The following is a 13,867-nucleotide window of genomic DNA, read 5'->3' as shown; positions in this document are numbered from 1 at the left end:
GAAGCTTTGGACCAAAAACTTTGAGGTTTTGGAAAATGCATGAAATACCAGTTTTTAGTCAGGCTTTTAAAAAAATATTATAAAACATTTTTATTAAGGCTTTTCCTTTCTTAAAATATAGATCGGCATGGCTAATATTGCCAAGCTCAACAAGAGCAGCTCTTTTACTGAGGAAAGTGGACAAGATGTTCTAGAGAACACGTCGTCTCAGAAACATAAAGAACTATCAGTTTTATTGTTGGAAATAAAAGAAGCTCAAGAGGAAGTTGCATTTCTTAAGTTGCAGCTCCAGGACAAAAAGACTGAGGGGGATCGTGAGGTCCTTGACCAGAAAGAAATGAAGCAGATAGAGAATGAAGAAATAGCTCCAGTTAGAATGAAAGTGCTTCTTGAAGATACAGGGCAAGATTTTCCCTTAATGCCAAAAGAAAAGAGCAGTCTTCCATCAGTTGAAACAGAACTGGTGAGCACTAAACATCAAAGTAGAACATCTGAGAAAATACCTTTAAATGACACTGGAATGGAACTGAACTCAACAAAACAAGATGATGTTGATAAATCCCTTTCTGCTGTACCAGATATTGGTCAGTGTCATCAAGATGAGTTGGAAAGGTTAAAAAGTCAAATTGTGAAGCTTGAGATAAACTTTCACAAAGCAGAAGAAAACTATGAGAAAAATTTAGACGAGAAAGCAAAGGAAATTAGCAACCTAACCCAACTGATTGAAGAGTTTAAGAAAAATGCTGAAAACACCAGCAGTGCATTCACTGCTATGTCTGAAGAAAGAGACCAGCTTCTTTCTCAGATGAAGGAACTTAGTGTAATAACAGAACTGAGGGCTCAGATAAAGCAACTGGAAACAAGCCTTGCAGAAGCAGAAAGGCAAAGAAGACTGGACTATGAAAGTCAAACTACTCATCACAACCTTCTTACTGAACAGATCCACAGCCTCAGTATAGAAGCCAAATCTAAAGATGTGAAAATTGGAATTTTACAGAATGAGCTAGATGATGTGCTGCTTCAGTGTTCTGAGCAGAATACACTGATAAGAAGCCTGCAAAACCAGCTGCAGAAGAAAGAAAGTGAAGTGCTTGAGGGGGCTGAACGTGTGAGGGACATCTCAAATAAGGTGGAAGAATTGTCACAGGCTCTTTCACAGAAGGAACTTGAAATAGCAAAAATGGATCAGCTCTTACTAGAGAAAAAGAGAGATGTGGAAACCCTCCAACAAACCATCGAGGAGAAGGATCAGCAAGTGACAGAAATCAGCTTTAGTATGACTGAGAAAATGGTTCAGCTTAATGAAGAAAAATTTTCTCTTGGGGTTGAAATAAAGACCCTTAAAGAACAGCTCAATTTATTATCCAGAGCTGAAGAAACAAAAAAAGAGCAAGTGGAAGAAGGTAAAGAAGTTGTTTCTGGCCTTAAACATAATTATGATGAGTTGAACCCAGCAGGGCTAATAAGTAAAGAAGAACATCAGCATGAATTAGATCTTCTGAAGAAAGAAAGTGAGCAGAGAAAGAGAAAGCTTCAGGCAGCTCTTATTCATAGAAAGGAGCTTCTACAGAGAATCAGTAGATTAGAAGAGGAGTTAGCCAAAGCAAGAGATGAATCTAAGAAAGAGGTCCCATTCAGTGAGAGTGGGAGGAGAGAAGTGAAGGAAAATAAAGAGAACAAGGAAGACTCAGAAAAATGTGTGACTTCTACATTTCTAGAACTAGAAATTTCTTTAAAACGGACAATATCTGAGAAAGAAGTACAGCTAGAACATATAAGGAAAGATTTGGAAGAAAAGATGGCAGCTGAAGAACAATTACAGGCTATGGTCAAACAGATGAATCAGAACTTACAAGATAAGACAAACCAAATAGATTTGCTTCAAGCAGAAATCATTGAAAACCAAGCAATTATCCAAGAATTAAAAACAAGTAACAAGAATGTCAGTGATGGGAACTCAGCAGCACCTGTTAAAAAAGCAGTGATGATCAGTCCACCTGGTGCAGATAGTGGTGAACACTGGAAACTAGAACTGGACGAAAAGATCCTGGGCCTTGAAAAAGAAAAGGAGCAACTTCAAAAGAAGCTACAAGAAGTCTTAATCTCCCGCAAGGTGATTTTAAAAAAGGCACAGGAGAAAGAAAAACATCTTAGGGAGGAGCTAACACAACAGAAAGATGACTATAATCGCTTGCAAGTACAGTTTGATGAGCAATGCAAGGAAAAGGAGAACATTGCAGACAAACTAAGACAACTCCAGATTCAAGCAAGGGATTCCATAGGTGGAAGACTCCCAGGCAATGACCAGCAGGAACTGGGCTTTTCTACTCCAGGTTTAGAAGAAACTTTATTCAAAGCCACAGAACAGCATCCAACTCAACTTGTTTTAGAGCCCGACTTGTGCCCATACTGGCCTTCTCACCCTGGAGATGCAAGTGCTCTGCAGGGAAACACTTATATTGCTCAAATTAAGGCCCAGCTGAAAGAACTAGAGTCTGAGAAAGAGGAGTTAGAATTAAAAGTTAGTTCTACAACAAATGAGCTTACTAAAAAATCAGAAGAGGTATTTCAGTTACAAGAGCAGATAAATAAACAGAGTTTAGAAATTCAGAGTCTAAAGACAGGATCCCAAGAAGCTGAAGCCCATGTAGAAAGCCTGAAGCAGAAATTTGAAAGCAGTCAGCTAGAAATTGCTGGCTTAGAACATCTAAAAGAATTACAGCCTGAACTAGATGAACTACGAAAACTCATAAGCAAGAAGGAAGAAGAAGTTAGCTTCCTTTCTGGACAGCTTAGTGAGAAAGAAGAAGCCCTTGCTAAAGTACAGACAGAGATAATAGAACAAGAAGATGTAATTAAGGCTTTGCATACACAGCTAGAGATGCAAGCCAAAGAGCATGATGAAAGGATAAAGCAGTTACAGGTGGAACTCTGTGAAATCAAACAAAAGCCCACCATGACTGAAGAAGAAAGTAGAACAAAGCAACAAATACAGAGGAAACTGCAGGCTGCCCTTGTTTCTCGAAAACAAGCACTGAAAGAAAACATGGGTCTCCAAGAAGAGTTGTCTTTGGCCAGAGATACCATTGAACAACTTACCAAGTCTTTGGCAGGTGTGGAAAGCCAAGTTTCTGCACAAAATAAGGAAAAAGATACATTCTTAGGCAGATTAGCTCTTCTTCAGGAAGAAAGAGACAAACTCATTTCTGAGATGGACAGGTCTTTACTGGAAAATCAAAGTCTCAGTGGCTCTTGTGAAAGCCTAAAACTAGCTCTAGAAGGTCTTACTGAAGATAAGGAAAACTTAGTGAAAGAAATTGAATCTTTGAAATGTTCTAAGGTTGCAGAAAGCACTGAATGGCAAGAGAAACACAAGGAGCTGCAAAAAGAGTACGAAATTCTTCTGCAGTCCTATGAGAATGTTAGTAATGAGGCAGAAAGGATTCAGCACGTGGTTGAAACTGTAAGACAGGAAAAGCAGGAACTGTATGGAAAGTTAAGAAGCACAGAAGCAAACAAGAAAGAGGTAGAAAAGCAGTTGCAGGAAGCTGAGCAGGATATGGAGGACATGAAAGAAAAGATGAGAAAGTTTGCTAAATCTAAGCAGCAGAAAATCCTAGAACTGGAAGAAGAGAATGACCGACTTAAAACAGAGACACACCCTGTGGGAGATACAGCTAAAGAAGGTATGGAAGCACTTCTTTCTTCCAATTCCAACATGAAGGAAGAACTTGAAAGGGTCAAAACGGAGTATGAAACCCTTTCTAAAGATTTCGAGGCTTTGATGGCTGAGAAAGACTCTCTAAGTGAAGAGGTTCACAATTTAAAGCATCAGATAGAAGTCAATGTATCCAAACAAGCTAGCCTTGAGGCCACTGAGAAATATGATAGCCAAATGGATGTCATTGAAGAGGCAACCCCGTCTGTGCCAGGTGAGGCTAAAGAGCAGGATTCTCTGAGTATGAGCACAAGACCTGCATATCCAGATCCTGTTCTGTCAGAGAACAGTGTCAAGCCTGACTTAAGTGAGAATGTCAGCTCACATGATGAAATCAATAACTACCTACAGCAGATTGATCAGCTCAGAGAAAGAATTGCTGAATTAGAGGAAGAGAAGCAGAAAGACAAGGAGTTTAGCCAGACTTTAGAAAATGAGAGAAATGCCTTACTAAGTCAAATATCAACAAAGGATGGTGAACTAAAAATGCTTCAGGAAGAAGTAACCAAATTAAATCTATTAAATCAGCAAATCCAAGAAGAACTCTCCAGAGTTACCAAACTAAAGGAGACAGCAGAAGAAGAAAAAGATGATTTGGAAGAGAGGCTTATGAATCAATTAGCAGAACTTAATGGAAGCATTGGGAATTATTATCAGGATGTTACTGATGCACAAATAAAGAATGAGCTACTGGAATCTGAAATGCAGAATCTCAAAAAGTGTGTGAGTGAATTGGAAGAAGAAAAGCAGCAGTTAGTCCAAGAAAAAACTAAGGCGGAATCAGAAATACGCAAGGAATATTTGGAGAAGATTCAAGGTGCTCAGAAAGAACCTGGCAATAAAAGCCATGCAAAGGAACTTCAGGAGCTATTAAAAGAAAAACAACAAGAAATAAAGCAACTACAGAAGGACTGCATCCGGTATCAAGAGAAAATTAGTGCTTTGGAGAAAACTGTTAAAGCCCTAGAATTTGTTCAAACTGAATCCCAAAAAGATTTAGAGATAACCAAAGAAAATCTGGCTCAGGCAGTTAAACACCGCAAAAAGGCCCAAGCAGAACTGGCTAGCTTCAAAGTACTACTCGATGACACTCAGAGTGAAGCAGCAAGGGTCCTAGCAGACAATCTCAAGTTGAAAAAGGAACTTCAGTCAAATAAAGAATCAGTTAAAAGTCAAATGAAACAAAAGGATGAAGATCTTGAGCGAAGACTAGAGCAAGCAGAAGAAAAACACCTGAAAGAGAAGAAGAATATGCAAGAGAAACTGGATACTTTGTGGGGAGAAAAAGTCCACTTGGAAGAGATGTTTGTAGAGATTCAGGTTACTTTGAATAAGAAAGATAAGGAAGTACAGCAACTTCAGGAAAATTTGGACAGTACTGTAGCCCAGCTTGCAGCCTTCACAAAGAGCATGTCTTCCCTCCAAGATGATCGGGACAGGGTGATAGATGAAGCTAAGAAATGGGAGCGGAAGTTCAGTGATGCAATTCAAACCAAAGAAGAAGAAATTAGACTCAAAGAGGAAAATTGCAGTGTTCTAAAGGATCAACTTAGACAGATGTCAATCCATATGGAGGAATTGAAGATCAACATATCCAGGTAAGTTTGTAATAACTTCTTTTTTCTCTTCCAGAGGTAATTGGAGACAAAGAAAATCTCTTTAAACTATTTATATTTCTTTTAAGATTATGGGACTAATTTTAAGTTAAATTCCCTTAGAAGATACATTCTTTCTCATGTCTGACTTTTTTGTGCAAATAACATCCTGCTATAATTTGTATTAACATGAAAAATCCACATCTTCTCTTCCCATCTCTCTATTGAGAGATCTCTTAGATTTCTTTCTTTTCATTTTCATTTCAACTATCCTTTTCTGGATTTTTATCACAGTACTCCCAAATCATTGTATTAGTGTCTTAAATGGTCTTTTCTCTTCCTCTTGGTTCATATCAGTTCATACTGCATATGCCTGTTAAAGTTATTTTTCTCAAACTCAAATTTTGCATCACTGTTCAAGTTCAAGAACAAATAATGTCCTTTACTCCTTGTATTTCTGCACTTCTAATAGGCTCCTTTTGTTCTGTAATAGGTTTCCTCACTGTCTCTCATACTGAGATTATTCCTTAAACAAACCAGATATTAGCTTGTCTGGAGAAAAGTAGAGTGCAAGAGGAGAAAATGTTACTTTTTAAAGTGTCCAAAACATGTTACTAAAATAAGCAAGTATTTTGCAGTTTATCATTTAAATAGATTAGCCCTTAGGTGTGGTATGCCTTTCATACAGAGCTCTCAGTAGACAAGTGTATAGACACAGAGAAACTAATATGTCTTCAGTAAAAAGTTTGAACACCCTCAATTATGAATATTCGTTCATTTGCAGATCTTTTGAGCACATGTTTGTTTGTTTCTTTGGCATAACATAGTTTTTTCTTGAAATCTATATTTAATAATCTTCTTGCTTTTTTCAGGCTTGAACATGACAAGCAGATTTGGGAGTCCAAGGCCCAGACAGAGGTCCAGCTTCAACAGAAGGTCTGTGATACTCTACAGGGGGAAAACAAAGAACTTCTGTCTCAGCTAGAAGAGACTCGACACCTATTCCACAGTTCTCAGAATGAATTAGTTAAGCTGGAATCAGAAATTAGGATTCTCCAAGAGCAGTCAGCCGATTTAAATAACTCCTTAGAAAAATGTAAGGAACATAAAGAAAATTTGGAAGGGATCATAAAGCAGCAAGAGGCTGAAATCCAAAACTATAAGTTCAGTTATGAACAATTAGAGACTGATCTTCATGACTCCAGAGAACTTACCAGTAGGCTGCATGAAGAAATAAATATGAAAGAGCAGAAGATTATAAGCCTGCTTTCTGGCACGGAAGAGGCAATTCAGGTAGCTCTTGCTGAAGTACATCAGCAACATTATAAAGACATTAAAGAGCTGGAAGACCTGCTGTCCCAAGAAGAGGATATTGTCTTAGAAGAGGAGAACAAAAAGGCTGTTCACAAAACCAGTCAGCTTATGGAAACACTGAAAACCATCAAAAAGGAAAACATTCAGCAAAAGGCTCAGTTGGATTCCTTTGTTAAATCCATGTCTTCTCTCCAGAATGATCGAGACCGCATAGTAGATGACTATCAGCAGCTAGAAGAGCGACATCTCTCTGTCATCTTGGAAAAAGACCAACTCATCCAAGAGGCTGCAACTGAGAATAATAAGCTTAAGGAAGAAATTCGAGGCTTGAGAAGTCATATGGATGATCTCAATTCCGAGAATGCCAAGCTAGCTGCAGAACTGATCCAATACAGGGAAGATCTGAACCAAGTGATATCAATAAAGGACTGTCAACAAAGGCAACTTCTTGAAGCTCAACTTCAGCAAAATACAGAGCTGAAAAATGAATGTACTAAATTAGAAGAAAAGTTGAAGAAGTCTGAAGAAGCAAAAGTGGATCTACAGAGGTCCTCTAATGTCCTACAAGAGGAGAAACAAAGTTTATTTAAAGAGATTGAGAGTTTGAAAGTATCTATATCCCAACTAAAGAGACAAGTGGCAACCTTGCAAGAAGAAGGTATGTTAGGAGAGTATCATGCCCAACTGAAAGTAAAAGAAGAAGAAGTACAGAGGTTAAGCATTACACTTTCCTCCTCTCAGAGGAGAATTACAGAACTAGAAGAGGAATTGGTTTGTGTTCAAAAGGAAGCTGCCAAGAAGGTAGGTGAAATTGAAGATAAACTGAAGAAAGAATTAAAGCATCTTCATCATGATGCAGGGATAATGCGAAATGAAACCGAAACAGCAGAAGAGAGGGTAGCAGAGTTAGCAAGAGATCTGGTGGAGATGGAACAGAAATTACTCATGGTCACCAAAGAAAATAAAGATCTCACAGCACAAATTCAGTCTTTTGGAAGGTCTATGAATTCCTTGCAGAATAGTAGAGATCAAGCCAATGAGGAGCTTGATGAACTGAAAAGGAAATATGATGCCAGTCTAAAAGAGCTGGTACAGCTGAGAGGACAACAGGGCCTCTTAAACACAGAGAAAGATGCTCTTCTTTCTAAAGGTAACTTTCCAGTGAACTCCATGGAGGAGAACAGCCTGTCTCATCTTGAGAAACTTAACCAACAGCTCCTATCCAAAGATGAGCAACTGCTTCACTTGTCCTCACAAGTAGAAGATTCTTACAACAAAGTACAGTCCTTTTCCAAGGCTATGACCAGTCTGCAGAATGAGAGAGATCACTTGTGGAATGAGCTGGAGAAATTCCGAAAGTCAGAGGAAGGGAAGCAGAGGTCTGCAGCCCAGCCTACCACCAGCCCAGCTGAAGTACAAAGTTTAAAGAAATCTATGTCTTCACTCCAAAATGACCGAGATCGACTAGTGAGTATCTAGTTCTCTTTCAGATCTATGTTTGACAGTTTTTGAACCTTTCTTTTAATTGATTTTTATTTCTATAGGAAAGGATAAGCAGAGTCTTATACATATTACCTGGGCACTCAGAGGCAGTATTCCATGAGGGGAGACCCAAAAAAACCCCGGAATTTATTTATAAAAAATTGTGTATTCTTACATGTTTAAACTTCAGTCACCTTCAAAGTACTCTTTGTTTGATTCAATACACCTACTAAGATGCTTTTCCACTACTCAAGACGTTTTTAAACTCGTCAATTTTGATGCCTTTTAGTGTTTCTGCTGTTTTTCTGTTTTACATCTTCCACATTGGCAAAACGTTTCCCTTTGAGACTTTTATCATCCAGGAAAACAAAAAAAGTCTCTCAGGGTGAGAGTGGGTAAATAGGAAGGGTAGAGCATGGGGTTCACGCCATTTTTGGTCAAAGACTGCTAAACACTCAGCACAGTGTGGACAGGTGTGCTTGTAAATCACCCATCATGAAATGGGCAGATGCTTTGAAAGCATCTCTAACAAAAAATTCACTGAAGTCGAATGCAGTGTCTCACAACAATGCTAGCTGGTACACTGGTGCCAATAAGTTCCTAGAACACTTATCTAGTGGGGAAGCCTATACTACAAGAGGCCCAGCCTCCAAAAAATAATTCTGTGTTTTGGAGGGCACCCCCCTATAAGTCTCACAGGTTCTGTTTAGTCTTAGAGAAACACAAAAATGTGATTTAAGTTGCTTTAAATCTGCCCATTTCATTTTTAAAAAACACAAATTTCCTTTGCACAAAACTCCCCATTAGTTATGAAAGGACTAAAAGATGCAGAGCTGATCTTGTAACATATAAATGATTCCAGAATTTGTCATACTTTAATTGAAAGAAAGTATAAGGATCACTTAGTGCCTTCTTACAGAGACAATTTAGCAAGAGAGCATCTGGTAGTATTTGGGGCAGAGAGGACTCATACATGTAACACAACCCTACTTTGTAAAAAAAAAAAAAAATTAAATTTAAAAAGAGTTTATTTAAATAAGTTTAAATGACTGTTTAGTAAAGTTTTGTTTGCAAGCTGAACCATCTGTACACTTCTTTTTAATATACAACTATTTTAAATAAGAGAGAAAGCTAAGGAGGATCTCTGATGCTGAAATCTCACTGCTTTTAGTAGGAACTAGGAGTTTCATCCAGGTCTTCTAGATTCAGAGGCAAAAACTGGAACTATATGAGCCAGATTGTAGGGGATTCTACTTTTGGCTATTACTGTCTTCACCTTCATGACAGTCTCTTAACTTACAAGAAAATAGACCAAATAGGAAATAAATTGAGCTTCAAAAGGCTAGATTTTTATTTTAAAATGTGACTTATACCCAGAATCTGAAAATTGTAGTTTTTAAGCTTAGCCCTAGTGAGGCTGGAAGCGGTGACTCACGCCTGTAATCCCAGCACTTTGGGAGATTGAGACTGGAGGACTGTTTGAGCCTAGGAATTCAAGACCAGCCAGGGGAATATAGCAAGACCTTGTCTCTACACAAAATTTTTAAAAATTGACTGGTGTAAACCTGTGGTTCCAGCTACTTGGGAATCTGAGGTAAAAGGATTGCCCTGAGCCAGAGAGATCAAGGCTGTGGTGAGCTGTGATTGTGCCACTGCATTTCAGCCTGGACAATACAGTTAGACCCAACTCGAAAAAACAAAAAATTAGTCCTAGTGAAAAGATCATTCCCTCTAGCCATAGAGTCAATTTTTCCTTATCTTTTTAGGTAATATGTTAATTCTTATTTAACTTAATATCCAATTTTCTCTTTTGTAATCTGAATTCAGTTATGGTTTTGGCATAAATTATGCATACTTGTTTATATTTTTAAGATAGTCTCTCTTGCCTTAAGAACTTGGCCTTTTATAAGTCCTTTCAGAATACAAGTGCATTTCACTTCATCAGAACAGTATATACCTCAAAGTTGCATATTTATGGTATGCTGGTATTAACTATATTCTAAGTCAAAATCTTTTCCCTAGAGCTATTAGGATAGATTTTTTTTTAGTTAACTATGTTTCTTTCAGTGGATTACTTTAGTATTATCTATTATAAACACTAAGCACTAAACTTCAGATCTCCCAACCCCAGTTCCACATTTTTGTTTGCTGAATATTAACACAAGCCAAGTTAGCTTTAAATTTTTCTGTGTTTATATAATTCATAGTAACAGTCTTCTGTTCCTTAGGCTTATCATGGTCTATTTTATTTTATTTAACCATCAAGATCTATTGCTCCTTTATTCACATGTGCTTCATATATCTTTCCTTTCCGTCTTCACTATCCTAAGGTGAGCACTAACACTTTACTTTGAAACTGTTATAATAAGTTCGCTTATTACAATAACTGTTGCTTCCAGTTTGTGACCTCTTGAGTATACTTTGTATACCTTGACGAATGAGTCTTTCTGAAACTCCACTTTCTTATTACTGCACTACTCACAAACTTTTATAAGTTGTACTCAGAATAGTTTTAACCTTCAAATTCCCTAGTCTAACATTTAAGATTCTATAATTTGTCCTTATAGTTCCAGCCTTCCCTTTTACTGCTCCCTATTCATACTCTTTATTCCAGTCAAACGATCTACTTAGTATGCAATATTTATATCTGGTACTTCCTACTTACCCATATTATCTTCCTCAGCCAAATTGTCCTCCCAATTGCTTTCCTTTTTTGAATGAATATTTTCCACTGTTTAAAGTTCATTCCAGGGCTCAAATCCTCTGGTTACTTTTCATGATTGCCTTTGTTTGAACTTCCCTAGTACTTTTCATATCTCATTTGTCCCATATTGCCTTGTGTTGTGAGTGTGTGTGTGTAACTTCTATACACTATTTTATTTCACTATTTATTTTTTGTTGGCTAAAGTGGTGGATCACCTGAGCCCAGAGGTCGAGTCTGTAGTGAGCCATGATCGTGCCACCATACTCCAGCCTGGGCTACAGAGTGAGACTCCACCTCAAAAACAAACAAACAACCTAATCTCAGAAATCACACACTGCCACTTGTATAGTATTTTATTGGCACACAGGTCAGCCCTATTTAGTGTGGGAGGGGACTGCATAAGGGTATGACCACCAGGAAGTGAGGGTCATTAGATCTGTATTGGTAACTGGTTGCCACAGGCTGAATAAGAGATCTGGTACTAGAGGGGGTTCCAGGGGTCAGGGGTCATGAAGGAAGAAACTTACAGGTCTAAAGTTTGAGAACCATGGAACCTTGGGAGTATATTAGTTTCCTAGGGCTGCCATAATGAAGTATCACAAAGAAAATGACTTAGAACAACAGCAATTTATTTTCTCCCAGTTCTGGAAGCCAGAGATTCAAAATCAAGGTGTTGGCAGAGTTGACTCCTTTTGGAGACTCTGAAGGATAATTCACTCCTAGGCTCTCTCCTTGGCATTCCTGTACTTGTAAGCACATCATTCCAATTTCTATCTCTGTCTTCATATGGCCATCTTCTCTATGTGCATGTGTCAAATCTCCCTCTCCTTCCTCTCTTTTCTTTCATTTTTGAGTTGTCACCTAGGCTGAACTGAGTGACAGGATCATGGCTTACCACAGCCTTGATCTCCTGAACCTAGGCAATCTTTCCACCTTAGTCTCCCAAGTATCTGGGACTACAGGTGAACACTACCATACCTGGCTAATTTTTTGATTATTTTGTAGAGACAGGGTCTCACTATGTTGCCTAGGCTGATCTCAAACTCCTGGGCTTAAGCAATCCTTCCAAAGTGGTCTCCCAAAGTGCTGAAATTGCAAGTGTGAGCAGCTCTATATACTGTTTTTATTTCTCCAATTAGATGGCACACTCTTGGCAAGTATCATGTCTTATACTTGTTGTATATCCTGTGGTATTTAGCATAGGGTTAACTAAGCAGATGGCAAATCTCTAGTAGCTCCTGTATTTATCACCTCATTCTGAAAATGACTTTAGGTAGCATATAAAGATACAGACAACTTCTTGAGATAAAATATATTACAAGGGGCTGAGAAGGAAGAGAAAATGAGGATAGGAGAGAAAAAAGATTAAACCAGGAGCAAGGTTAGTGTTCCAAGGAGAAGTCACAATATTCTGTACTTTGTTAGAAATGGGGACCATTATTTGCTCTGAGCTTTCTGTCAGCCATCAGAAAGAGGGAATCAAAAAACCATGTACCTGAATTGCAGTATCCTTATTTAGGAGAAAAGAAGAAAGAAAAATTACCTGCTCAAGACAAGAATAGTTATGCTTTAAATATTGAGGCCTATAAGAAATTTCGTCTGTGTTCTCATATAGAGGAAGGACACTATATAGTTATGAAACATCTATGACTTCTCTAAAAAAAAAATGTTTTATAGGGTTTTTGCTTAGCTGTCCCTTGATGTAAATGCACATAGCAAAAAAACTGTTGAATTCACTATAACTATCACTGCCAGGAATTAAAATGCAGCCCAGGCACACAGCTTACTGATGATCTGTTCTTTTCTAAGGATAATATTTAGAGTATCTTGACTAGATGAGTGAGAGGGTTGTATAAGGAGTATGTTTTTGCTTTAAATTAAAACAAAACAAAAAATATGTTTTTAGTGTTTGGTTAAAAAATAAAGCTATATGGCAAATAATTTGTCACTAAATTCTACAGTGTTTGTTGGGGAAACCTAGGAGTGGCACCACCCCACCCCTTTCTTCTTCTCCTGAAGCAATTTGCTGTCAACCCTTTTAGCTTTTTTTTTTTTTAATTTCCTCAGTATCTAATTATTATGCTTATATTGCATTTTGGCTTTTTCATTTGTTGTATTAACTCTTGACTTTCTTTACACTAACAGGATTTAGCTCTCTTTACTCCCTCTGCTCTCACAGTATGTATGCACATTTTCAATACACAACTCCTTCCTCATTCTCTGTAATTTAATTTTAATTTTGGTCACATCAACTCAGAGTTTACATTTTTATGACTACAAATGCTATTAGAGCTGAGGTGTGTTATTTTATTTTTCTCAACATCCTTCTGTTCTTCGAGTGAATTGTACTGTTGTTGTTGCCTAGTTTTCTTTGTACTGATCAATGTAATTTATCCCCAGAAGTACTGCCATTTGCTCACCTCTCCTCTCAAAATATTTATTCTTGTCAATTTCATCTTCGTGAGGAAAATTCTCCTGGAGCCCCTCATTTGCTCCTATATGAACCAGTTGCCTTGTACTCCTAGGACACTCTCCATCGTTGAATATTTCTCTTAACCTGTCTTTTATGTTAGATCTCCTGTTTCTTATACTCTGTGTCTTTCGATTTTTGGTTTTGTGCCATTGTTTCGTTGGAATAAATTATTCAGTGGCTCCCTAAGAAAAGATACATGGGAGGTAAATTTATTTAAAATGTCTTTTTATTTCTCATACCTGATTGATAGTTTGACTGAGTTTAGAATTTTCAACTGAAAATAATTTTCCTTCAAAATTGTAGCCGGGCTCGGTGGCTCAGCCTGTAATCCTGCGCCTTTGGGAGGTTGAAGTGAGTGGACTGCCTGAGCCCGCGGGTTCGAGACCTGTCTGGGCAGGCGAGACCTCATCTCTACAATAAATTTTTAAAAATTAGCCAGGCGTGGCAGCAGCTACTTGGAAGGTTGAGGCGGAAGGATCGCAGGAGCCCAGCAGGTCGAGGCTGCGGTGACTGGGAGCGGCCACTGCACTCCAGTCTGGGCGACAGAGTGAGACTCCAACTCAAAAAAAAAAAAAATTGTG

At 38.1% G+C, this 13,867-nt stretch overlaps 1 protein-coding gene across 1 annotated transcript in view; it reads left to right on the top strand.

Annotated features, from left to right (window-relative positions):
- Positions 1-13,867, top strand: part of GOLGB1 (golgin B1) — a gene marked incomplete at its 3' end in the record, with an annotated part of 54,297 nt that overhangs the window by 37,443 nt on the left and 2,987 nt on the right. The window contains exons 14-15 of the mRNA XM_021707622.1: positions 122-5,316; positions 6,186-8,094. Coding sequence (XP_021563297.1) covers positions 122-5,316; positions 6,186-8,094 — 7,104 coding nt within the window. The remainder of the gene's footprint in view (positions 1-121; positions 5,317-6,185; positions 8,095-13,867) is intronic.

The sequence above is a fragment of the Carlito syrichta genome, unplaced genomic scaffold, assembly GCF_000164805.1.
Source record: "Carlito syrichta isolate Samal-C Ts95f unplaced genomic scaffold, Tarsius_syrichta-2.0.1 Scaffold121532, whole genome shotgun sequence".
NCBI lineage: Eukaryota > Metazoa > Chordata > Mammalia > Primates > Tarsiidae > Carlito > Carlito syrichta.
The sequence above is the reverse complement of the archived record's forward strand: the minus strand, read 5'-3'. Positions and strand labels throughout refer to the sequence as shown.